This window comes from Epargyreus clarus, unplaced genomic scaffold (assembly GCF_041222505.1).
Source record: "Epargyreus clarus isolate Ecla_fem2 unplaced genomic scaffold, WU_Ecla_fem_2.2 ptg000033l, whole genome shotgun sequence".
Taxonomy (NCBI): Eukaryota; Metazoa; Arthropoda; class Insecta; order Lepidoptera; family Hesperiidae; genus Epargyreus; species Epargyreus clarus.
In genome coordinates, this window is record NW_027332238.1 from 2338359 (window position 1) to 2365902 (window position 27544).

Below are 27544 nucleotides of genomic sequence, written 5' to 3' on the forward strand. Positions count from 1 at the left end.
AGTGAATAACAGCTTTAAATTATGGCACTAAAAGTTTAAAGGTTGTAGAGTCCTTTGTGGTTGGACTCCGGCGGCATCACCGTCACACCTATTTCTGTTATAACAGCAATGTAGCGCTGCTGTGTTCCGGTTGGCAGTAAAAGTTTAAAGGTGGTCCTTTAAAGAATCCTATGTGGTTGGACTCCGGCGGCACCACCGTCACACCTATTTCTGCTCTATTAACAGCAGTGTTAGGCGCTGCTATATTCCGGTTTGAAGGGTGTGGTAAGAAGACATATTTTTCAGAGGCGTAGAGAGACATATGTTCCAGCTTAGTCCTCAGGGGTAGCGGCGCATCTGTGGCCGACCTCAGGTAGGAATATCTAATCCTACCTGGGGTTGATTAAATATATCCATGGGCGGCAGTAGCCACTTACTTGCCATCAGGTGGACTGCATGCTCGTCAGCTACTCCCATATTATAAAAAATACTTTAAAGTACTTAATATATAGAAATAACAAGCAAGCACCTGGTCATAAGTAGCTATTGCCCCCCATAGACGGTTAGAAAACCTACAGATAAATGGATTTAAATGAAAAGTTTGAAGTTAATGCATGTTTATGCGTAAGATAAGGTAAATAAAATAATATCCATAATTTCTTTAAGTAATAATTATTTCGTAATTTAATAAAAAAATATTCAAATGATGAAGTTCGAAGCATTTTAATGGCAATATTTCTTAAAGGTAAATTTCAACGAGTATTAACATTAGTTATTCTTGAAAAATAGCTATGGATCTAATCTATAGTACATTTTAATCTATTTAATTGTTGAAATCCATTACTTTATCTGAGAAACATTTGCTATCTCATATTTATGAAAAATCATCTCATCTTAGCCACTCCTACTTATCTTAACCAATCCAAGCGAGTTTTCTATCTCCCTCACATGTATACGATTAAACAGAGACAGAACACGCAGCTTCCTTATCATGTGAACAAAAATTAACTATTCGTGAAACTGTACTTAAGTCCTTTTGGCTTTTCTCTGCATATGAAAAGAACGCGGTTAATTTTAAAAAGGTTTTAAGTGCCAAGCTTTCTAAAGACTATATTTCTGAAGTAACATAAATGGGTTTAATATAACTGGGATGTTTTCAGAGTAATCCTAAGCCAGAATATCAACGAATGAGGTTTCGTTCTGCATCAGTTTATATTCTGTGACCAAGTTGGCGGGACGGTTCGCGCGTTTTCTCACGCCCGTCAAAACAATCAGTTGATTTACTTAATATTATTTTTTAATATATTCAGTGTGCTCGCGTATGAATATAAATAGTTTTTGAGTTTTTTAAAACGAATTAAAGATTGCGTTGTTTTATTTGTTTTTAATAACGTGAGTTTAGAAATGTTAATTAAATAAGAAGTTAAATCGATTAGTGATGTGTTTTTAGTTTTTTGTGACTTATTTCGAGTTCAAATAATTCAGGTAAGAGTCCTTAATATGTTGCAAAAAATCTATCTAAATATTTTTTTTTTACAATAAAATAATGGTACCTAACATTGATTAGTAAAGATACTTCGCCGCCTTGAAATGGAATGAAGCCACAAACGGCTTATTAGTAAGTTCTTTTTTTGAATTCTTGAAAAATAAAAACATTTTTAAAGAAAATTTACGAATAAATAACTAATACTGCGTAATTTACATAATAAATAAATAATTATTTCAAATATTTTAGGAACATTTTAGCACGGAGACGTGGCAAATAGTACATTACGATACGAGGACGAAAAATTTTTTTCTGACAAGGCAGGCCGAGCCGCAGGCGAGGACTGCAATCACACGAGTCAGAAAAACATTTTTCGTCCGCGTGTTGTATAAAATTTTATATTACGGGGTCGGAAATTGGGGTTTTGCGCACGCGAAGCGTGCGTAAAACGTCCATTTACGCACGCCGTGATATAAATTTTTTTACGCAACTATTTCAATTCTCAAAACTGGGTACATTTTCTTGTTAGGAGTGAGTAATCTTTACTAATCTATGGTACCTAAGAGTCCTTTATGTTGCGAAAAACGTCTTTTTTTAAATAAAATAATGGTAAACAATTAATCTTATTCATCATAGATTAGTAAAGATACTTCGCCGCCTTGAAATTGAATGAAGCCACAAACAGCTTATTAGTAAGTTCTTTTTTTTTAATTCTTGACAAATAAAAACATATTTAGAGAAAATTTACGAATAAACAACTAATACTGCGTAATTTACATACTAAATAAATAATTATTTCAAATATTTTAGGGACATTTTAGCACGGAGACGTGGCAAAACTTTTTTACACAACTATTTCAATTCTCAAAACTGGGTACATTTTCTTGTTAGGAGTGAGTAATCTTTTCTAATCTATGATTACCATATAAAACATTTAGTAAAGTATAATATAAGAAATCCTAATTATACTTTCGGCAAATAAACATTTAAGATGTTCTATTTCTGTGGCGTATGTGCCACAAGAAGTGAAACTATTACAACATTAAAAAAATACAAAAAAATATTAATCTATTAAATGATACGCATTTTATTATCGTTTCATCCTATCATAGGTACCCAAAATATAAGAATATCGTACGTATTCCAGGAAATCCTGGATAGGTTATTATTAACTAAGTTATTATTAGGTATTTGGTCGTAAACTCATTAATGTCCCACTGCTGGGCACGTCTGAATAAATATCTGTTAAATCTATACTAATATTATAAAGAGAAAAAACTTTGTTTCTTTGTTTGATTGTAATGAATAGGCTCAAAAACTACTGGACCGATTTTAAAAATTCTTTAACCATTCGAAAGTTACATTATCCACGAGTAACATAGGCTATATTTTATATGAAATATATCTGATGAATAGATTTTGAGGCGGTACAAAGTTTGCCGGGTCAGCTAGTTTTAAATACAAATGTAACCTTCAAAATCTGAGATACCTACTTGGGATTCAAACCTTGAACCCGCATATTATAAAGAGATCGAATTTCAAAGCTTTTTTGATTATTATATAGGAGTAGCAAATAAGCTTGCAGTCCATGTTGCATCTGACATCTATTATCAACCCCAGATAAGATTCCTATCTAAGGCCACAGATGCATTGTTACCCTGAAGACTAGAACACATCGGATAAGTATGTCCTTACCGCATCCTTCAAACCAGAACGCAGCGCTTAACACTGCTGTTATAACAGAAGGTGTGGCGGTGCCGCCGGAGTCGTACCACACAGCGTTCTACCACTTTTTTCTGTAATATGGGACTAGCAGACGAGCATGCAGTCCACCTGATGGTAAGCACTGTCATCAACTGTCATCAATCTCAGATAAATAAGATTAGTCCTACCTGAAGTCGACCACAGATGCGCCGCTACCCCTGAGGACAAAGCTGGAACGCCTAAGAAGTATGTCTCCCTTACCACACTTCAAACCAGAACACAGCAGCGCTACACTGCTGTTATAACAGACGGTGTGGCGGTGGTATCTACCGAAGTCGAAACCACAGAGGGTTCATAACTCCCAATTTTGACACAAACCTGTCAATTCACTCCGAGATTTGAGAATATAGGTTATTACAATCTTTTATTTTGACTTCAAAGTCCCGAAGTTACTGTAAACAAAAGATGTTACAACATGTGGCCTACATGTGTAATATTTTGACACTACGCACCGGATTTATAAAACGGAATTATAAACTGAAGGTAGAACCCTTTGTATAGTCCGCGTAAAACTGTTAGTCCGCTCTGAATATAGAAAAGAAACGCGTCCCCATAGCAAATTGTATGACTAATTGACTACACCTGCTCGCAACAACTTCAGATTGGACTAGCAGTTTGACGCGGACTATAGTTCAGTAACCAATCGAAATACTTTGTGGTTCGACTCAGCAGTGTTGCGCTGCTGTGTTCTGGTTTGAAGTGTGGTAAGAGACATACTTTTTTAGGCGTTCCAGCTTTGTCCTTAGGGGTGGCGGCACATCTGTGGTCGACAGGCAGGAATCTATTATCTGGGGTTGATTACAGATGTCCATGGGCAGCAGTAGCCACTTACCATCAGGACTGCATGCTCGTGTGCAACTTCTATAATACTTCAAAGGTATTGATATCATCATCTTTAACCCATTATCAGATGATCCGCGTGGCGGAGCGGCCACCATACCGGTCTGACGCGCAAAGGGTCCCGGGTTCGATCCCCGGCCAGACAGATATCTAAATGATGAATTTAGATTTCTGTTTCCGGGTCTGGGTGCTGTGTGTTTGTCTATGTGTGTGTCCATGGCACCCACGACACAGGGAATCCTACTGTGGGGCTGAGTGTAGAAAGCGTTTATTATTGTCCCACTGCTGGGCACGGGTCTCCTCTCAGATTGAGAAGGATTAGGATATGGTCCATCGAGACTTTTTCTTTTAATTTTTGTTTTCCCTCACCGTTAAAGCACTTGACTTTGAAAAATCAGAGGCCTGGGCTTCGAACCTCGGACCCCTCGATCGACAGGCAGAGTTTTAACCATTAGGCCATAGATAAGTATAGATATCTCACCGCCTTGTAATTGAAGGAAGCCATTAAATGGCTTAAACGGCTGACAATTCTGTCAGCCGTTTAATTGCTGTCATGGTGTAATTTATGCAGAAGAATGCCGACATGACACGTCGACAAAAACACGAAATAGAAGAAAAGGTGCTGAGAAATATCATTACATTCGTAAATGATCTAAAAACTACATTTTTTTAATATTTTTCAAACACGAAAATAGATGACTGACAATTTCAATTGTCAAAACTGCTTACATTTTCTTGTTAGGAGTGAGTAATCTTTACTAATCTATGCATTAGGCCCGCGTTTCCTAACCTGTGGTCCGCGGACCCCTGGGGGTCCGCGAGTATATGTATGGGGGTCCGCGGTGTCATCTCTGGACCATACGTAAATCGCTCATTAAATGCAAAAGGGCCGCTTTACAGCTTTTTTTCAACCAACCTATGTGAAAAGGCATTCTCTACTCTTATTTATACAAAAAATAAATACAGAAACAGATTACAGGTAGAATCTGATTTGAGATTACAGCTTCCCTGATTTAGATGCAAAAAAGCAACACCAACCTTCACATTTTTTTTTTCATATTTTTCCTAATAAACAGTTATAATTACCTTCTGTATTTGTTTTTTTTGTATCTGCTTAAAATAAATACCTAATCAGTTTTTTGCTGTTTATTTTATTAAGGGGGTTCGTGAAAACTGTGCTTGATTTCCTAAGGGTCCGTGGACTGAAAAAGGCTGGGAAACGCTGCATTAGGCTATCAAGTTATTGTCCCTGTAGTTGCGGGACCAGAATAGGGCTACGGTGTCCCCTGCCTGTCGTAAGAGGAGACTAAAAGGGGCTTCCGGGGTTGCGGGCGGCAAGAGTGGGAGCTCAAACCGCCCGGCCAGCAACCCCGGGAAGGACGGCGGTATGTGTGGTCGCATACCGTCGTGTACAACAGACGGTGCGGCGAGCGGCATGCTCACCTGGACGGAGCCCGACGGGGCAATGCGCTAAGAGGACTCCGGTTGCGTTCCTCTGGAGATCCCGGAGTCCTTTACGCACCGCCGAGGACGGCTACCGGGGGGGTTTTAGTGCGGTAAGAATCCCACATAACTCTGTGTCGCTCCCACGGCACCGGGTACCTTTCGAAGGTTTCCCCCTCGAAAACAAAAAAAAAAAGGCTATCAAGTTATGGGTACGGAACCCTAGTATTAGTAAAGTGCTGTTATATGCATCTGTATGGGTAGCTATCTTAGTAACAGTATGGTATCAAGTGGAAAGTACTTGAGGCTGAAACGCATGGTACTTGAAATTTGTTTCAAAGATAACTTTCTATAGTATGGAGTAGACGCCGTTGCTTTAGTTTTTTTGGTATTTAATACAACATCCAGACATTTGCCAAGTCTCAACAAACTGCTACTAATTCAACGTGTGGATAAAGTTTGACTTGTTTTGTCTAGCAAGTTGTACCTCAAACAAATAGATTAGTAAAGATGACTCACTCCTAACAAGAAAATGTACCCAGTTTTGAGATATGAAATAGTTGCGTAAAAAAGTTTTGCCACGTCTCCGTGCTAAAATGTCCCTAAAATATTTGAAATAATTATTTATTCATTATATTAATTACGCAGTATTCGTTATTTATTCGTAAATTGTCACTAAAAATGTTTTTATTTGTCAAGAATTCAAAAAAGAACTTACTAATAAGCCATTTGTGGCTTCATTCAATTTCAAGGCGGCGAAGTATCTTTACTAATCTATGCTCAAACATTAGTAAAATATGTTAGTAAATATGTATGTTTGCAGCAAATGTGTAGTGTGCGGCCGCGGCAAGAGAAAGTTTATAGTTTAATCGATGGTGATTAGCTTCTGTTGCCCATGGACATCTGTAATCAATCCCAGATAAGATTAGATTCCAGAAAATGATGTCTGTCTTGCCAAACTTCATACCAGAACACAGCAGCGCTACACTGCTGTTATAACAGAAATACGTGTGGCGGTGGTGCCGCCGGAGTCGAACCACAAAAGGTTCTATCACCTCTATTTTATATTCATTATAGAAGTAGCACATGAGCATGCAGTCCACCTGATGGTGCACGGAACTGAACAGGGCTTTTATCTGAAGTTATAACAGATGCCTCGTAAGATTCATATGTAAGTCAGTCGGCACTCATACCCTTTCATCTAAAGGCATGAATTGATTTTTTTTTTTATTTAGTTTCTCTCATAAGGTACATTCAAACATATATTATTAGTCTGCCAAACTGTGTAACAGTTTGTCGGCAGTGTTCCCGTGGATAGGGATAGTTGTACACCTTAAAAGATACAATATATATACCACAAACCACTACTTGTCAACGCATTAATAATGATACAATACATGAAACATGCACATGCATATCATAGACCAGTAAAGATACTTCGCCGCCTCATTCACGTGTTCAATTCAATTGATTCTCTTCAAAAAAGGTGTTAAAAGCTCTCCTTCAAAGCCGGCGATGCATTGGCGACTCCTCTGGTGTTGCAAATGTCCATAGGCGACGTTGACTACTTTCCATCAGGTAGCACGTCTGCTTTATCGTTAGGCTCAAATATATAAAAAAACGCTAGAAATAGATCGAAAATAAGTGTCCCATAATTTAGACGAATCCAACGATACGATTTAGTCGAACAACATTACTCTCCGCCGTCAATAAAAAAAAAAAATGTAAGCCGTCACGGGACGCCTGGCAGATGTGAAACATCGACATTATTTTGTAAAAGTAATATGCAGAAAATAACATATTGTGATAGGAACTAAATATGTCATAATGATAAAATAAAATATTACGATTTTTTCCAGATAACGATGACTATTTATTGAATTCGATTGCGCATGGCGACGCGTCGCCACACCGTACACACTACTGCATATAGACTGTATATATATACCATCGTATAGCGGCATGCGTCGCCACGCCAGAAATCGGTTTTACGTGCGGCTATAGATGTTTCACATCAAAAAACTTCCATGTGATTTATGATTTGTATGCCATATCTTGTAATAGCAGGAAGTCATCTTATTATGTTTGTTACAGAACGGATGTCGAGTTACGGAAGCACATCGCCTTCTGATGAAGGCTTCGACAGATATGAGCCTCCATTCTTCTGCCAGCCGTCACACCAAGGTAATTTTAGCATTATTAGTTAATTCTGTCAGAGTCGTCTTAAGGTATATAGGGGCCCCAGCACCCAATTGGGGCCCCGTTAGAAAATAATAATTTAAGCTATATAAACTACATAATAATTAGTAATAAACTAAGAAGTTAATAACAATGATACTGTGTCACTAAAAGACAATGCCCATGAAAGTATGGATCGCCGTCCAGAGTTGCATCAAATTGAAACTTGTTGTGGACGATGTATAATTAACCAAATGCTACCACCAATAATTATTTTTAGATCAGCACCCGGGTTCTGAAGTTATTTACCGAAATGTTACATAACCTCAAAATCGAAAATATCCGACAATAGATTGATGGTCGGCTTTGACTGATAGTAGGTACCTATAATGTAGTTCGATTAACATATCCCATTTACTTTTAAAGGTAATACTTAAAAAAACCTAAAATAATCCTAAAAACCTAAAATAATGAATTCCGAGTATAAAATACCGCCATTTTAATTTTTAAGAAAAACAATCAACATTTCGTCTTATTTTATTTTAAATGGAATCCCCTGTTCAAAGAACCTATTCTGATCGACAAACTATGTAAAAAAATCAAAAATTAATTTTAATATTACTTTCACTTTGACACATGAGAAAAATCAGTACCAAGAATGGGCATTCTCCTTTGACTTTGTATTTTTAGTTAATGATCAATGTTTAAATTTAGAAATTTTGGCCGTTACCTTGTGCCATGTCATACCATTTTCAGGGCCCCCTTGAGTATAAAGACTTAGGATAAAGACGGAGTAGCATCCTATGGTTGAAATTCAGCCATAATAATTAAAGTGCTTTTTTGTCAACACTTTGGAAGCAAGTCCTTGCCCATTAGTCCCACTGCTGGGCAAGGGTTTGCTTCCAAAGTAAAAGAGCTTTAGCCCATATCAGATAACTGGCCAAGTGCGAATTGGTAGACTTCACATACATCTTAGAATATTTTAAAGAACTCTCAAGTGAATAGGTTTCATCTCGATGATTTTACATACCGTCATCGCAAATGCTAATTACCTTTTAATTACATAACTGAATAATTAGAGATGCGTGTCTATTCGAACAGCGGACCCCCCGGTATAGAGAAACCTAATTTAAACTACTAGGGAATCATAGCATGGTAGATACTATTACTAACTTATAGTAGAAATGGTAGTAGTTAATTGTTGTTATAAAAGGCATGCATTAGGTTGACAGCGTCACTTAGCGATTAACCGTCGTAGAGTCAACTTACCCTGAGGATGCTCCGTTTTGGAGCGAAACACGTGTTGGTGGTGGTATGTATGGTGGTGTATATTTTTAATTTTTGCATCTGCATGCATCCTTTGAGGGAGGGAGGGTGGTACATACTGCATGGTTTAAAATATATACCATCATACATATTTGTAGCGGATTGTTGCGAAGTAGTTTTAATCTTAACTTAATGAAATGGTAGTACCTTGTCGCTGCTAAAGTAATGTAGAAAAGACTAATCTTTGATTTTTTTCAGGTAGTCCCATGGATGGAGGGGTATACTGGCCAGGATCCAACGAGGGTCACGAGTTCGACCCCCAGGATATGTACCACGACCCCAGCAACTATATTGGGAGGGGATATGGTGAGTTTTTGAAGTTATACTTCTTTTAACGTTTGGGAAAACAAATTAGTATCTTTTAGTGTGGGTCTGAGTTACGCGCCGATGTAACACATAATTTATTTGTTCACTTTCGTCAATTGGTTATTTGTTTAATTTTATTTTTTTGAAAAAAAATAATGAATAAATACATCCGATAATAATATACGCATAATACGCGAGGTCCGTGCCCAGGCGCCCCGACCTCACGGGGCCCTAAAAGTGCCTATAAGAATATTTCCATACAATTATAGATAAAGTTGAGATATTTTATTTAAATCAAAGTTGTCTATTATACTTTTTATTTTATAAGTAACTAGAGCTTAGTTGAGCTTTTCAACTGTTACTTAATGGGGCCCCAAATTTTTATATGTTCAAGGGCCCCACCACTCCAAAAGACACTGCTAGTGTTTTCTAAGGTGTTTTTTGTTTCAGGATACGACGATATGCAAATTTCAAGTAACGAGCCATATGACGCCTACCATCACAATATAATGCATCATAATTACAATCAGAATGGACCAGGTAACTAAAAATAACTATTTATACCTAAGCGCAATATTTTTATATTCGAGGGCCGTCGTAGGTAGTAGGGCCTTTGTTTTAAATTCAATTGCAAAATTTGATTCATACATATTAACAAACGAACAACACAGATTGAAGAAACCATGTAAAAAAAGTTAGAATAGAATAATCTTTGTTTGCTAAAATAAGGTACAATTTTAGTATTAAATAAGTTAATAGGTAGATACAATGTCATCTTATTTTTTGCCTAATTACGGTTACTATCAATATATACTATCAATATCATTTTGCACATTATACGAAATCCCTGGAGCCTTCCTTCCATGGTACCCTTCAGGCTTTTCCCAGGGTAATTAGTGAAAATACTTTGACTCCCATTAACAACCACTACGACTTTGAGTCACAACAAAATGTCGTCTACCCATAGCTACAAACTGAGCGACTAGGGCCCCTATTATAACCATTCGTAACTTCTAGGATCCATAGTGTAAGACAATATACTTATAGAGCCAAAGTACCTTCTTTTTTGGAGTTAGTAAAAGTTAAATTCCTTTTAAATTAAATTCCTTTTTTTGTATTTTCTAATTACAACCCCAATTATAACCGCTCGTAACTTGTAAGGGTCTACAGGAGACAATAAATGCATACAGCTTAAACACCCCCTTTTTCGGATTCGGTAAAAATTAAGTTAGAAGTAATATAAATAAATCTTTTTGATGCGTCTTATACGAACTGTCCAAGCTTTTCTTAGACACAGCCCCACACTAGGATCCCCTGTATCATGGGTGCTATGGACACACACAGAGACAAATACACAAACACCCAGACCCAGTAACAGAAACCTAAATTCATCATTTAGATTTTTGTCTGGCCGGGGATCGAAACCGGGACCCTCTGTGCGTCACACCGGTATGGTGACCGCTCCTTCCCACAGCAGCTACACCTCTGGCCCTTCCCAGGTCCAGATTGCGACATGCAGCCCTTACGCTACGACCGGCCCGCGCCGTCCTTCGTGCGCGTGGTGAAGCGCCGCACCACAGCCAACAAGAAGGAGCGGCGCCGCACACAGAGCATCAACACCGCGTTCACCGACCTCCGGGAGTGCATCCCCAACGTGCCGCCGGACACCAAGCTGTCTAAGGTGAGAAGTGGTGTCACTGGGGTCCCTAATTTTGGGAGCCCTTATTTAGTAAACGTATAGGGCCCCTAAGGGATAACCAGTTACTTCGACTAGTAACTAAGGTAGGTTTCCGAGTGACAGGGCATCTAATTTGGCTACTATTTTAGGGCCCCTATTTTTAGTGAAATGTTTTAGGGCATCTATGTGTAGGATTCCTATTTTTAAATGACTGTTTAGGGCCCCTAAAATGATGGTCAATTAGTCCGACGGAGTACCTAAGGCAACAAGGAGCGGCGCCACACACAGAGCGTCAACACCGCGTTCACCGACCTCCGGGAATGCATACTCAACGTGCCGCCGGACACCAAGCTGTCTAAGGTGAGAAAGGGCCCCTTGTGACAGGGCCCTAGTGAAAGGGCCCCTAATTTGTGGGCTGCTATTTTAGGGCCCCTATGTTTTGTGACATTGTTTAAGGGCTTTTAATATTTAGTGTTTGTTTTGGGACATGATGTCAAATCAGTTCAACGCAGTACCTAAGGTAAGATTTTGAATTTCAAATTAAGCCCAAAAAAGGGCTTAAAGTAACAAGGGCTTCAATGTATCAAACACAGTTCACATGCTGCTAAAAGTACCTAAAGATTCACTTTTTTTCCAAGGTAAGTTGCGTAGTAGCAAAATAAAACTTGGTGTCAATGAGACCTCAAGTTTAAGGCTAAGTTGCGTAAAATTTGGGGCCCTGTTTTAGTGTTTTTAGGGCCCTTAATGTATTGACCAGTCACCTCGACGAAGTACTTAATTTTGGGGCCCTGTTTTAGTGATTTTTAGGGCCCCTAATGTAATGACCACTTCGACGTAGAAACGTAGGTCTCCAACACTGTATACCCAATGTGCCTGATACTAACCTGTCCAAGGTGAGAATTTGGATGAGGCCTATAAAAAACGCTGATGGGCCCTTATTTCAGGTCCCCAATTTTATGTTCTCTATCTTAGTGATCCTATTTTAAGGTCCCTGTATATAGGGTCTCTAAAATAGTGACAATCAATTGAACGTAGTAACTAAAGTAAGATATGGATGGAAAAGTTAGCCCTAGAATTGGGATAACAATGATTTTTAGGGATTTTTATTAGTCACTTTGACTATTGGTCATTCGTTATTTATTGTTAAGATAAATTTGTTAATTTTCTCTTATAATTATGATCTTTATTATGTACCTACACAGAACTTGAATTTTATTTAAGTTTAAATTAATGTTAGACATTTTAACTATTGGTCATTTTATCCTTTTCTCTGAAGATAGCATTACTTTTAACATATTTTTATATTTTTGACAGTCACTATTGAAACTTTCACATACTTATTACTTGAATAAAAGGATATTTTTCAATTTTTACGCAAAATCTCTAATTTTTTTTGGATTTAAAATATTCTACATAAAAACTAGATCTTTGCAAAAATAAAATCTGCTCTCTCCCATATTCTGAAAAACAATTCACAACCAAAAACCAGACAATTGATTAAATATTTTTAACAGTTTTCAAAACAGATATACTTAAATTATATTTATTTATTCCTATATAGAATTGATTATATCTATCTCACTCTTACCTATACAATCACCAGATGGTGCGAAAGAGATCGCAGAGCATCAACACTGCGTTCTCGAATCTGAGAGATCGTATTCCGAGCGTCCTCCCCGACACAAAGATGACTAAGGTTAGTTTAGTTTAGTTAGTTTCAGTTAGTTTTTTAATCCTTATTTAAAATTAAGTTTATGTTTGTGTCCGTAATGAATGAAAATGACTTAAAATTATACACATATTTGCATAGCAAGAGTATTTTTATATACTTTTTTATCCCGAAATTCCTATGGTAAAATAATCTGAAACAATTCAGTTTTCTAACCTTATTTATTCTGTGACTATATTTCAATATAATATTTTAATTAATTTAAAATGACCAATAGTTGAGTGACTAATGATTATTCTGAGTAATCTGACTAACATTTTCTTACGTTAGCGGTTAGATAAAGGGGCCTCAAATGTAATTATAAGTATTTACTGATAATCTACACTAATATTATAAAGAGGAAAACTTTGTTTGTTTGTTTTATTGTAATGAATAGGCTCAAAAACTACTGGACCGATTTTCAAAAATTTTTCTCCATTCGAAAGCTACATTATCCACGAGTAACATAGGCTATATTTCATATGAAATATATTTGATAAATAGATTTTGAGGCGGTACAAAATTTGCCGGGTAAAATTTGCTGGTTATTAATAACTTATGTCTCTTTTAAATATTTTTTATAATGTTATTTATAAAATTCTCGTGTCACAATGTTAGTTACCGTACTCCTCCGAAACGCCTTTACAGATTTTCACCAAATTTTATATACGTATTCAGTAGATCTGGGAATCGGTTACTATCTATTTTACATACCCCTAAGTGATAAGGGTTGTTCACCCTTAACATTTTTTTATTTATATGGCAACACAACGTTTTCCGGGTCAGCTACTGTTATATATATTTTTTGGAATATGGTCTTGCTTTAAATAAAACACCATCTAATTTTTTACAATGTTTTTTATAATTGAAATGTCATAAATTTGGATAAAGATGTATTATTGTGAATGTTGATGATTACAGAAGATTGTATTTTCGGAAGCCCTTCTGAGCGTTTTAACAATACGTACAAACATACATACATACAAAAAAATAAAAAAAAATGGAAAAAGAAAATAATTATTTTTAAAAAAGACAAACCCACTGAGTTTCTTACCGGATCTTCTCAGTAGAGGTCGCGTTCCGATCCGGTAGTAGTTTAAGAAAATATTGTAACTGACAATTTGTAAGTGCCGTCGTTGGCCTATACAAATAAATATATATTTCATTCCTTCATTCATACACGCATACATACATACATACAGGTAAAGCAAAAGGTAGAAATAAATGTTCCGTATGCTGACATAGATTAGTAAAGATTACTCACTCCTAACAAGAAAATGTACCCAGTTTTGAGAATTGAAATAGTTGCGTAAAAAAGTTTTGCCACGTCTCCGTGCTAAAATGTCCCTAAAATATTTGAAATTATTATTATAAATTATTTAATTATCATGTAAATTACACAGTATTAGTTATTTATTCGTAAATTTTCTCTAAAAATGCTTTTATTTGTCAAGAATTCAAAAAAATAACTTACTATAATAAGCCATTTGCGGCTTCATTCAATTTCAAGGCGGCGAAGTATCTTTACTAATCTATGTATGCTGACCTAACCCCTTTTGTCACCAGATCAAAACCCTAAGGTTAGCGACCTCCTACATCTCCTACCTGCTGAAGGTGTTGGAGACGGATGGGGAACCAGCCGGTGGGTTCAGAGCTGAACTGCACCACACACCACCGAGAAGACGGACTGCAGACACCAATCAGGTGAGATAAATCAAAATAAAGTCAAAAAAGCGTGTGTGTACTTAGTAGGTGGTAGAATCCTTTGTGGTTCGACTCCGGCGGCACCACCGTCACACCTATTTCTGTTATAACAGCAGTGTAGCGCTGCTGTGTTCTGGTTTGAAGTGTGGTAAGAGACATACTTATCCGAGGCGTTTCAGCTTAGTCCTCTAGCGCTTCTGTGACCGACTTCATCTAGGAATTTAATCTTATCTGGGATTTCCGTCCGGGGGTCATCCCGATGGGGGTATCCACTTACCATCAGGTGGACTGCATGCTCGTCTGCTACTCCTATATAAAAAAAAGAAAAAATCAAACCATTCAATAATGCGTAGACATTTTCAAATTACGATCTTTGGTCGTAAAATTGGATAGATTGATTATTAAAAACGGTCGTCCTTCTGTTTTCGTGAGTCACTATATAAAAATATATATATAAAAAAGTACAACCTACTTCTATATTACTACAAAGTAAATAATTAACTAATGAAATAATTGAAATAAATGTTTTAATTTAATTAGTATTATATTTATATTGTTATTATATATATTACTAGCTGAACCAGCAAACGTTGTATTGCCATATAGATAAAAAAATCTTAAGGGTGAACAACCCTTATCACTTAGGGGGATGAAAAATAGATGTTGGCCGATTCTCATAGATACCGGATAAGCACAAAAAAATTCATCAAAATCGGTAAAGCCGTTTCGGAGGAGTATGGCAACGAAAACTGTGACACGAGAATTTTATATATTAGATTTAGTAATGTAATAATTGTCATAATAAATATTGGAATAAATGTTGGTTTAGTACATATTTCTGAAGTCGGCGCGTCAATATATTTCGTTGGATAACGGCGTAAACAGCATGTCTAATATGAGCGCCGACTTCAGAAATATGTACTAAACCAACATTTATTTCAATTATTTTACTAATTGAGAATCAATTTACACTTTCTTCATAACGATAAAACTAAAAAACAATATAAGTGTTGGGAATGTTCAGAGGCGCCACGAATGCACAAGTGCATGCATATGCACGATACGATAAGACGGTTCCCATGCTGTAGCAGTACCATGAGTTTACAAAAGTATTACTCGCTAGCGACTGCGTAAAATAAATGTATGAAAAATTGTACAGCGCCTCTGGTGGTTACTCGTAGAACTAAAATCCGTAGTGACGTAACTCGATACGTAAAAAACCTATCGAAATCAAATCGCTAGCGAATGTCATTATGATCTATTGCCATACAAATTCGGTCCCATGAGTCATTAATTTGACAGACGTCGTTGTCGTAACGATAGTAGTTATGTTATTCACTAGTAAAATGACAATAGTTTTCTATTTACAATTTCTATAGTGGCGTTTCTATGCCAACTCATGGTAGTGCTACTGATCTCGAGTGGTATACTGTACTTACTATACGATGTAAGGATAGAAAATAATCGATTTTTAACCGACTTCAAAAAGGAGGTGGTTATCAATTCGGCCGGTATCTTTTTTTTTTTTATGTATGTACACGAATTACTCCGCCGTTAGTGGACCGATTTTAATAATTCTTTTTTTTTGTTCAAACCCATTGATTTTGAAGGTGGTAGAACCCGTTGTGGTTCGACTCCGGCGGCACCACCGCCACACCTATTTCTACCTAATAACAGCAGTGTTAAGCGCTGCTGTGTTCCGGTTTGAAGGGTGTGGTAAGGGAGACAGACTTTTCCGAGGCGTTCCAGCTTAGTCCTCAGGGGTAGCAGCGCATCTGTGGCCGACCTTAGGTAGGAATATCTAATCCTATCTGGGGTTGATTACAGATGTCCATGGGCGGCAGTAGCCACTTACCATCAGGTGGACTGCATGCTCGTCTGCTACTCCTATATTATAAAAAAAAAAAAAAAAAAAAAAAATTTTGATAATAAGGAAAATTGTGAAAAAGTAATCCATTTTTAATCATATCTCTATTAATTGACTATGAAAATATAAGATTTTTGATTTTTGTAATAACCGATTACATAATTAGTAATCGATTTTGAAAATAATAATTAAAGGTGGTAGAACCCTTTGCGGTTCGACTCCGGCGGTACCACCGCCACACCTATTTCTACCTAATAACAGCAGTGTTAGGCGCTGCTGTGTTCCGGTTTGAAGGGTGTGGTAAGGGAGACTGACTTTTCGGAGGCGTTCCAGCTTAGTCCTCAGGGGTAGCGGCGCATCTGTGGCCGACCTCAGGTAGGAATATCTAATCCTATCTGGGGTTGATTACAGATGGCCATGGCCGGCAGTAGCCACTTACCATCAGGTGGACTGCATGCTCGTCTGCTACTCCTATATTATAAAAAAAGAGGAATGTCCTGCATGGGATAGGCAGCCGTGTACTCATCGCAGCAGTGGGGCCAGACCTCGCTCTCCGCCGTAGTAAAAGTCATGGTCGGGAGCGACAGGTCTTGGAAAGTGGTGAAACCCTTTGCGAGGGAGTCATCTCGCAATTGTTCAAAATTTTAAATTAATCGGACTGTTCAAAGTGGGTAAAAATCGACTTGAAAGATTCCGTTTCATACATACATACAGGTCAAGCTAATAAAAGCGTGGTAAAAACAAGAACAATGTTAATATCACTCGATAAATATTTCGTTTCATCATCATCAACCCATTACTGTCCCACTGCTGGGCACGGGTCTCCTCTCAGAATGAGAAGGATTAGGCCATAGTCCACCGCGCTAGCCAAGTGCGTATTGGTAGACTTCACATACCCTTAAGATTTTTTTTTTTTTTTATAAATCTCTCAGGTATGCAGGTTTCCTCACGATGTTTTCCTTCACCGTTTAAGCAAGTGATAATTAATTTCTAATACGCACATAACTTTGAAAAATCAGAGGTGCGTGCCTGGGATTTGAACCTCGGACCCCTCGATCGAGAGGCCGCGTTTCTTAACCACTAGGCTATCACTGCTTCGTTCACAAATATTTCATTTAGGTAACTAAATTAGGTAGAGTAGTATATTTAGCACTAATAATAGCTGGCCATCTGGTTTCTTGCAACCATAGATCTACTAATTTTATAGAGCGCTTCAAAATTGGCCAAGTACAAGTCGAACTCGTACCGGAGGGTTACGTACCACATACATTTTCATTATTTTTGAGTATTTGTTATTATAGCAACTATTGAAGCAAGTGAATTGTGAAAATTTGAACTGTTTACCTATTAGGGTTCAATAGATAAAGCGAAAAACGTCGAAAAATAGCGGTTTCTTGTATGGTGACACCCATTTAGTTTTAACTTTTTTTTGTATTTATCGTTATAGCCATAGATAAGTATAGATATCTCAGCGCCTTGTTATTGAAGGAAGCCATTCAATGGCTTAAACGGCTGTCAATTCTGTCAGCTGTTTAATGGCGTGGTGTAATTTACGCGGAACAATGCCGGCATGCGCAGTTAAGTACTGCAAAAACACGAAATCGAAGTAAAAGTGCGGCAAAATATAGTTTCATTCGTAAATGATCTAAAAACTACATTTTTTAATATTTTTCAAACACGAAAATAGATGACAGTGACAATTTCAATTGTCAAAACTGGTTACATTTTCTTGTTAGGAGTGAGTAATCTTTACTAATCTATGGTTATAGCAGTCACCGTTATACATCTTTATATATATATTTCTTATGTGCGTGTGTATGTCACTGAACTCCTCCTAAACGACTGGACTGATTTTGATGAAATTTGTTGTGTGTGTTCAAGGGGACTTGAGAATGGTTTAGATTCACAATTTAGTCAGTGGGAAAAGCTATTTTTAATTCATTTTTAATTCGTAAGTAGTTGTAGAATCGGAAACTATGCATTTGATCAAGTGATGATCTTTAGAAAAGTTGTTGTCCAAGAGACCACGTGGGCTTGGGAGTTGGTAAGACCAATTTTCGACAGATGGCACCACTGTCATTCCAATGCGGGTACAAATTTTCCGTTTTATGTAAGTCATATTATTTCTTTAAAATGTGGGCGAAGCCGCGGGCACCACTAGTACTCTGTAAAAAATTCAAGTGTCTATCTATTACGGTTGAGGAGATAGAGCCCTGTGACAGACGGACAGACAGCGAGGTCTTAGTAATAGGGTTCTTACCACCTTTTTGTTTCGTGTTTTTACTGAGTACGGAATCCTCAACGCCATCTTGTATTGAGTAGCGGAAATACGTTATAAATATCACGTTATCTCCTCTATTAAGTTAATATGGGCCATGTGGTTTCTTTACGAGGGCGTTGCGATAAAACTAATGTTACCATTGATTTAAAAGCGCTGGATATAGTACTAAAGTATTTATAATATAGGAGTAGCAGACGAGCATGCAGTCCACCTGATGGTAGAACCCTTGATTCGATTCCGGCACCACCGCCACACCGCTCTGTTATAACAGCTGTGTAGCGCTGCTGTGTTCTGGTTTGAAGTGTGGTAAGGGAGAGACACTTATATGAGGCGTTCCAGCTTAGTCCTCAGAGGTTGCGGCGCATCTGTGGCCGACCTCAGGTAGGAATATCTAATCTTATCTGGGGTTGATTACAGATGTCCATGAGCGGCACATACGAGTAGCAGACGAGCATGCAGTCCACCTGATGGTAAGTGGCTACTGCCGTATGGATCTGTAATCAACGTAAGATAGAATTAGATACCTATCGAGATTGGCCACAGATGCGCCGCTACCCCTAACGACTAAGGAACGCCTCGGATAAGTATGTCCCTTACCACTTCAAACCAGAACACAGCAGCGCTACACTGCTGTTATAACAGAAATAGGTGTGGTGGTGGTGCCAGAATCGAACCACAGAGGGTTCTACCTTCAAGCTTCTATTATAGATTATAACTAGCTGACCCGGCAAACGTTGTGTTGCCATATTAATAAATAAATGTTAAGGGTGAAAAACCCTTATCACTTAGGGGTATGAAAAATACATAGTAGCCGATTCACAGACCTACTGAATATGCATATAAAATTTGGTGAATCGGTAAAGCCGTTTCAGAGGAGTACGGTAACTAACATAGTGACACGAGAATTTTATATATAAGATAATCTACCTGTTTTTAATCTTACTAACTACGTTAAAAAGTAGTATTTACAGTTTCAAGTAACATAAACTTCCGCCTGAAGTAACAAAAAATTGTAACAAATATTTTTTGTAACATTATCCCGAAAACGGCGGAAGTATGTACATCAACCTGTTATAAACAGCGCGTGTCTGCAGTTAGGGTGGCCGTGATATTGGAAAAAACAGGACAAGTTCTGTTTTTGTTCTGTTTTCACAAATATGTAATTATACGTTTCGTATAATTACATATTTGTAGAAAATTAATATATCTATGTATGTAGGTCATAGATTAGCAAAGATTACTCGCTCCTAACAAGAAAATGTAACCTTTTGTCAATTGTCACTGTCATCTATTTTCGTGTTTGAAAAACATTAAAACTATGTAGTTTTTAGATCATTTACGAATGAAACGATATTTTTCCGCACTTTGTCATCGATTTCGTGTCTTAACTGCGCATGTCGGCATTGTTCCGCGTAAATTACGCCATGACAGCCATTAAACGGCTGACAGATTTGTGAGCCGTTTAAGTCATTTAATGGCTTCCTTCAATTACAAGGCGGTGAGATATCTATACTTATCCATGACGTGGGCACATACATAAATATATTAAGTGTTTATATGTACACATGTTTATATTACACATACAAACATACATATAGATGGAGCTAAAGAAGTTTTACTTCAGTCATGTTTATTTTACACTCAAAAAACATTACCTTCCACGACCCGGTAAATAAATCAGAAACTTAACACCTGCATATTTCATTTTTACAAATACAAATTTCTTCTACAAACCGTTGAGTATATTAATTACATCAAAGTCAGTTGTAAACAAATAAAATATCCCAAAATAGACAGGAAGCTGCGCATAAACCTGTAATTATCTAAATAGCACGCGTCTGCACTTAGGGTGGCCATGGGGTCGCGAGAAATAGGACACAGTCCTGTTTCTGTAACTATGGTATTCCAAAAATACAATATATTCTTCGTTAATCATCAACAATTACAATAATATTTATTTTTTATAATAGGGGAGTAGCAGACGAGCAAGCAATCCACCTGATAGTAAGTGGCTATTGTCGCCCATGGACATATGTAATTAAAACCAGATAAGATTAGATATTCGTAAGGTCGCTCACAAATGCGCCGCTCGTGAGGACTAAGCTGGAACGCCTCGGAAAAGTATGTCTCCCTTATCACACCCTTCAAACCAGAACACAGCAGCGCTCAACACTACTATTAATAGGCAGAAATAGGTGTGGCGGTGGTGCCGCCGGAGTCGAAACATAATGGGTTGTACCACCTTCGCCTTCAACTTCTAAATAAAATAATTTGTTTGCTAAAACTTAGTATTTTTACAAGGATCTTAAATTTATAACGAGTACATTTTGTTCACACATTGGGCATGCAAAAGTACGTATGTATCAATAATTTATTATAGTCCGTGTAAAACTGCTAGTCCGCTCTGAATATAGAAATGAATCGCGTCGCCATAGCAAATTGTATGGTTACACCTACTCGCAACAACTTCAGAGCGAATTAGCAGTTTGGCGCGGACTATAACTTTTATTTAATTTATGACGTATTAACTTCTTATTTATTCGTTACAACTTATTTATGAAATAACATTCCATCAGGACTGTCCTGAAGTGGAATAGCATGGTCACTATCAATTCCAAAAATAGGCAATCAGGTAAACGTAAAGGAATCTGAAACAAGGTTTACGTTTCAGTTTTAACGTTAGAAACTCCATACTTTAAGTCACTTTTTTCCGAGTTCAGAGGGTAATGTTTTTCGAGCGTCTGTATGTACATATGTCACGAGTGTGTTAGATTTTAAATAAATATAACACTAAATATTAATCTTATATATAAAATTCTCGTGTCACAATGTTAGTTACCGTACTCCTCCCCCAAACGGCTTTACCGATTTTCTCCAAATTTTATATGCATATTCAGTAGGTCTGAGAATCGGCTACTATCTGTATTTCATACCCCTAAGTGCTAAGATTTGTTCACCCTTAACAATTTTTTTATTTATATGGCAACACAACGTTTGTCAGGTCAGCTAGTATACATATAAATTCTATTTATACCACCAAATACACAGAAATTCACCATCTTTAATATTTAACAAAATTTAACGCATCACTTAAATCGATACTATTCAATTATACGCACAATGAAATTTTGTTAAAATAAGTGTCGATTTCTGTATAGTTACAAAAAAATAAGTAGAAAGTAGGGTTCCGTAGACGTGACCCTTGCCGATGACTTTATTGATTTATTTAATGAATTAAAACGCGTTAATATCCAATTACAGTAATTAATAATTAAAAACGAATAATAAAATTAAATTTTAATAAAAATATGAAGGTAGAACCCTTTGTGGTTCGACTCCGGCGGCACCACCGCCACACCTATTTCTGTTATATAAAACAGCAGTGCTAGGCGCTGCTGTGTTCCATTTTGAAGGGTGTGGTAAGGGAGACAGACTTTTCCGAGGCATTCCAGCTTAGTCCTCAGGGGTAGCGGCGCATCTGTGGCCGACCTCAGGTAGGAATATCTAATTCTATCTGGAGTTGATTACAGATGTCCATACGGCAGTAGCCACTTACTATCAGTAGGACTGTATGCTCGTCTGCTACTCCTATATTATAAAAAAAAAACTTTTTTGATCTGAAACTATAAATGCTCCTCAAAATATAGTATTACATTACGGAACCAATTGTGAAACGGCAAATCTCGACACTCATCCCAGTATCGATTTCAGCAGTGATTGTAAACACGTGTACCGTCTGACTAATTGAAAAAAACATGGCCGCCTGCCTAATCTTGTAAAGCTGGCTACAGACTAATGATGTGCCGTAGAGATGTGCCGATCAGGTCGACTCGAGTCAGTACTCGAGTACTTACATAAACTCGCATACTCGAGTACTAATAAGTGGTACTCGAGTATGGGTACTCGAGTACTCAAAAAAAGGGCACTCACTAAACAAAATAAAAGTTGTTATTTGCACAATTTCCCTATATAAGGTACGTAAGACTGGAGTCAGTGTACGAGTACCGTCAGTATTCGAGTATCACTAGTACTCGAGTATCATTAATGATACGAGTGTCGAATGATCGAATGATGATCGAGTATTCTTATGACCTGACTCGGCACATCTCTACTACAGACTCACGTGAGAAGTCTCGCCGAGAAATTGAGAACCGAGAAGGCATCTACACTCATGCAACCTTCTCATTCGTAATCTCGACCGTCAGAACGGACGTCATTGCAGCGGCTTTACCTACACAACAACATACAATGTCATGGTCGCACTGAGACCGAAGGAAAATAGGATACCGTTCTCTTTTTCGCCCAAGAAACCCTTCGAAGCGGGCAAAAACCGACACCGATCGGAGAACACGCGAGCGCGAGAACGAAGGCAAGAAAGATATCACATTCACGCTTCTCGGGTGTTCTCGGGGGTTCTCGTCGTGAGTCTGTAGGGGTAAGAATACTTTGAAAAGAAGAGAAAATAAATATGTATTTGTAAATAATTGGTCAAGTGCAAGTCGAGCTCGCAAACGGAGAGTTCCGTACCACAAACATTTTTATATTTATTTTGTTATTAGAGAAGCTACTGTAAGTAAATACATTGTGAATACTGTCTACATATTACGGTTCAGTAGATAAAGCGAAAAACGTCGAGAAATTGCTTCTTTGTTTCTTTTATGGCGACCCCCATTTGTTCTCAACTTTTTTATTTTTAGTATTTGTAGTTATAGCGGCCACCTTTATACATATACTGTAAAAAAACACGCGTCTATCTATTACGGTTCAGGAGATAGAGCCCTGTGACAGACGGACAGACAGCGGAGTCTTAGTAATAGGGTTCCGTTTTTACCCTTTGTGTACGGAACCTTAAAAACGAGGAATCTATACCGCGTGCCGTCGTTTTTAATTTTGCCATTATTCAAAGTAAAGGTAGAATCCTTTGTTGTTCGACTCCGGCGTCACCGCCACACCTATTTCAGTTATAACAGCAGTGTAGCGCTGCTGTGTTCTGGTTTGAAGTGTGGTAAGGGAGACATTATTTTCAGAGGCGTTCCGACTTGGTTCTTTAATGCAATCTACCTGATGGTAAGTGTCTACTGCCGCCCATGGACATCTGTAATCAACCCCAGATAAGATTAAACTCCTACCTGAGGTCGATAGATGCGCCGCTACCCCTAGAATAGGGGTCGCAATACCGGACCATCTAAGCAAAACCGGTATTTTCGGTACTGACCCCAGACAAATCCCGGTATTCCGGTTTTTTCGATATTTTCGAGATTAAGATAAAGTTACAATTTTTATTAATCATTTTACTATGTAATGTTAATTTAGTGGAATTCTGAAGGAAAATAGGTCCTATTACTTAATACCAAGTTAATTACAGAAGTTTATGATTTATTAACGACGTTATGAGTTCCGAATTCATCCATAAATGAATTATATAAAAATATATGTGGAAAGCTGGAAAAAAATATCTCTGTAGTCGTGCACTCTTGACAGAGTGGTTGTGGCATGATGATGACAACTGGTCAGTCATCCACAGCTGCCTTGAACAGACGCTATTGCGATCCTTCGCCACCGCCTTCTATGCTGGCCTTGCGGCAACACTCGACGAGGGAACACTGTGTCCTAGATTTTATAAGGTCTGTTTAGTGAGTAGGCGATCTGCCGCGTGACCTCTTTCCATCTACCTTTCACGGAACTACAACCGTACTACTGAGTTCTCGTCCCTAAATATGCGGCCGAAATATTTTAGTATTCTAATCCAGATAATCGTAGATCCAGAGAAAAGTATTTCTAGGGCATCAATTTTACGGCGATCTTGCATCCAAATCGTCTACGTCACTGCAGCGTAGAGAAGGATAGGAAAAACTAGACTTTTCATAAGTCTTATATGTTACCTAACGGTAAGGCAGACGGGCTACCTGATGGAAAGCAGTCACCGTCGCCTATGGACATTTGCAACACCAGAGGAGTCGCCAATGCATCGCCGGCTTTGGAGGAGAGCTCTTTTTACACCCCTCTTGAAGAGCCCCATGTCATAGTCCTGAGGGAATACCTCAGGAGAAAGTTCATTCCACATTTTGCACGTACGCGGCAAAAATGAACGATCAAACCGAACCGTGGAGGACCGCCACGGGTCCAGTTGATGTGGATGGAACTTCATCCTTCGGCGAGAGGTGCGATGAAGGAAAGGCGGCTTAGGCACCAGATCAAACAGTTCCTCAGAACACTCACCATTGTAAAGTCGGTAGAACTCGCAGAGGGAACCTATGTCCCTCCGCAAGCTTAAGGGTTCTAACCGATCAGAGTTCGCTGGGTCATCGACGATTCGCACCGCGCGTTTCTGTACGGAGTCAAGTGGTTTAAGCTGGTATTGTGGTGCCCCTGCCCAGAGATGCGAGCAGTACTCCATGTGGGGCCTCACTTGCGCTTCATAAAGCAGAAAGAGTTGGCCCCCAGTGAAGTACTCCTTACTCTGTTCAGGACGTTTTTAGCGGTAAACGCGCAGACTTGTGTCTTCATGGGGTTGAACTCAACAAGGGTAAGACGACCCCATTCCAAGACCTGCTCCAGAGAGTTCTCGATTTCAGACACAAGTCGGATTCTGCTTTCTTCCACGAATGTCCGAGAGGTGTCCGTACGGCCTGTGTACATACCATCTCCCGTGCTATGATCTGCATAGCAATGAATGCCACCGGTTAATAGCAGCAAATCATTGATATGCAGAATAAAAAGCGTGGGAGATAATACAGACCCTTGGGGCACGCCAGCGTTGATGAGCACCGTGTCTGAGCAGCACCCGTCAACTACGACCTTAATATGCCGCTCAGACAAAAAGCTGGCTGTCTATGTGCACAACCTCTCGGGAAGACCTTAAGATGGTAACTTCGCGAGAAGGACCCTATGCCAGAGCCGGTCACAGGCCTTAGCGATGTCCAGGCTTACGGCCAATGCCTTCCCGTTGCTCTCAACAGCTTGTTCCCAAAGGTGAATGAGGTACACAAGAAGATCACCAGCTGATCGGCCCTTGCAACAACCATATTAGTCTATCTTGGTGTTTTTCGATATGTTGCGGTTCCTCCAAATCTTATCAAGCCTATCGACAGCAGATGCAGAGTTTCTTGACGCCTATTGTCATAATTGTCATTGTTATAAAATATTTTGAAAATATATCATCTTCCTCTAGCCTCAAGAAATATAGCATAAAACTATAGTTACTGCACTTCCTTGTCGACCCTTTTGTATGAAGTAGTGTGGGCCCAGTGTCGTGGTCACTGTCCATTTTCCCAGACGCGATTACATATGGTATGCAACATGTCAACCTCGAGTTCATCCATTGATCGAAACACTTCAATAGGAATATCATCTATATTAATTGCTTTGTCGCGTTTGAATAAGTTAAATAGCAGCGCGTACTTCATCTTTGAATATACATAGATGGTTCTTTTTGTATAAAATTTTTTGGCATATGTTGTGTATAAGGTCGACTATTAGAGAAAAGTGATATGAAGTATTTTGCCATACATTGACGATTTCCTTTATTTCGGTAACAATCACACCATCAGAATCCTCAATAGCCCATGTTCTGGATTTAAATTGATGGGTACATCGGATTTTTTAAGAGATCTTTTATTTCAAATCGAACCTTTTATAGCTATAGCTCTCCGACGAAGTTATACAATACGCCAAGTCTCACCTGACATCCAATGCTGATGTTTGTTGATTTTCATAGGTTGTGTCGATTGTAACGCTTGTTTAATATGGACTTTTGCATTGTGCCAGAGTCCATTGGAGTCAATTTATATGACTATAACTTTATTTTGTTTTATTTTACTAAAAACCGAATATCCCGGTTTTTGTGAAATTAAAACCGGTATTAATAAGACCTAAATTTGGCCCGGTATCCCGGTATTTTCGAAATCTCGAATACCGGATTGCGACCCCTACCCTAGAACTAAGTTAGAATGCCTCGGAAAAGTATATCTTCCCTACACCCTTTAAACCAGAAAACAGCGCTTCAAACTGCTGTTATAACAGAAATAGGTGTGGCGGTGGTACCGGAGTCGAACCACAGAGAGTTCTACTAATCAAATCAAAATGAATATATGACAAATGATTTTTCTTGTTACAGACGGAGAAGAAAGGGAAGGGCAGAACGGGCTGGCCACAACATGTATGGGCGTTGGAGTTGAAGAGCGAACAGAATTTACAAACATAATTATGAAAATGAAGGTGGTAGAACCCTTTGTGGTTCGACTCCGGCGGCACCACCGCCACACCTATTTCTGTTATAACAGCAGCGTTAGGCGCTGCTGTGTTCCGTTTGAAGGGTGTGGTAAGGGAGACAGACTTTTCCGAGGCAGCTTAGTCCTCAGGGGTAGTGGCTCACCTGTGGCCGACCTCAGGTAGGAATATGTAATCCTATCTGGGGTTGATTGCAGATGTCCATGTGCAGTAGCTTACCATCAGGTGGTCTGCATGCTCGTCTGCTACTCCTATATTATAAAAAAATAAGTTATTAAAATAATAATTCAATTTCAGAGTAAAAAGCGTGGGGTGCATTTTACTGCGGTTCATAACTATTCACTCATAGATTGCCAATAGAATGATTGTAACATTTAAAATATTGAGCACCCTATACATAGATACAACCCAAGCTAATAAAAACGTGTTAAAAATAGCGAAAATAAAGAACTATAGTCAAATAATACAAGGTGTTTTTTTTTCGAAATTAACTCGTTCGATTCGATTAGGGAAAAATATTATAATCATTTTAACAAAAAAAAAAAAAATATGTAGCTATTGCTGTCAGTAAAAATACGAAAGAATATTGATTGGAAAATGCATAGCTAAAGTTGGAAATTTTGATTTTTCTATTTTATAGGGACCCCTCTTGTGGAGGCCTCGGGGCCCCTTAACCAAATAGGGCCCTGAATTACGCACTAAAGGTACATTTTGAAAAAAACTAGTATTGTTATTATAAATTTATTTACATATAC

General features: G+C 38.2%; 2 protein-coding genes across 2 annotated transcripts in view; one reads left to right on the forward strand and one right to left on the reverse strand.

Moving 5' to 3' along the window:
- LOC140755632 (uncharacterized) overlaps positions 1-27544 on the reverse strand; it is a 224412-nt gene that overhangs the window by 21125 nt on the left and 175743 nt on the right. The window lies entirely within an intron of this gene.
- Hand (heart- and neural crest derivatives-expressed protein) lies at positions 1213-27093 on the forward strand. Its single transcript, XM_073090861.1, has 8 exons — positions 1213-1464; positions 7607-7696; positions 9215-9322; positions 9773-9862; positions 10822-11003; positions 12604-12696; positions 14275-14412; positions 26677-27093. The coding sequence occupies exons 2-8, from the start codon at positions 7612-7614 to the stop codon at positions 26761-26763; spliced, it is 783 nt and encodes a 260-aa protein (XP_072946962.1). The 5' UTR covers positions 1213-1464; positions 7607-7611; the 3' UTR covers positions 26764-27093.

Bases quoted from the DNA above. Each gene is read 5' to 3' on its own strand.
- Hand (XM_073090861.1), top strand. From the start codon at position 7,612: ATGTCGAGTTACGGAAGCACATCGCCTTCTGATGAAGGCTTCGACAGA. The intron at 9,323-9,772 runs GTGAGTTTTTGA...TTTTTGTTTCAG, and splicing joins CTATATTGGGAGGGGATATG to GATACGACGATATGCAAATT. The intron at 9,863-10,821 runs GTAACTAAAAAT...GGCCCTTCCCAG, and splicing joins TTACAATCAGAATGGACCAG to GTCCAGATTGCGACATGCAG.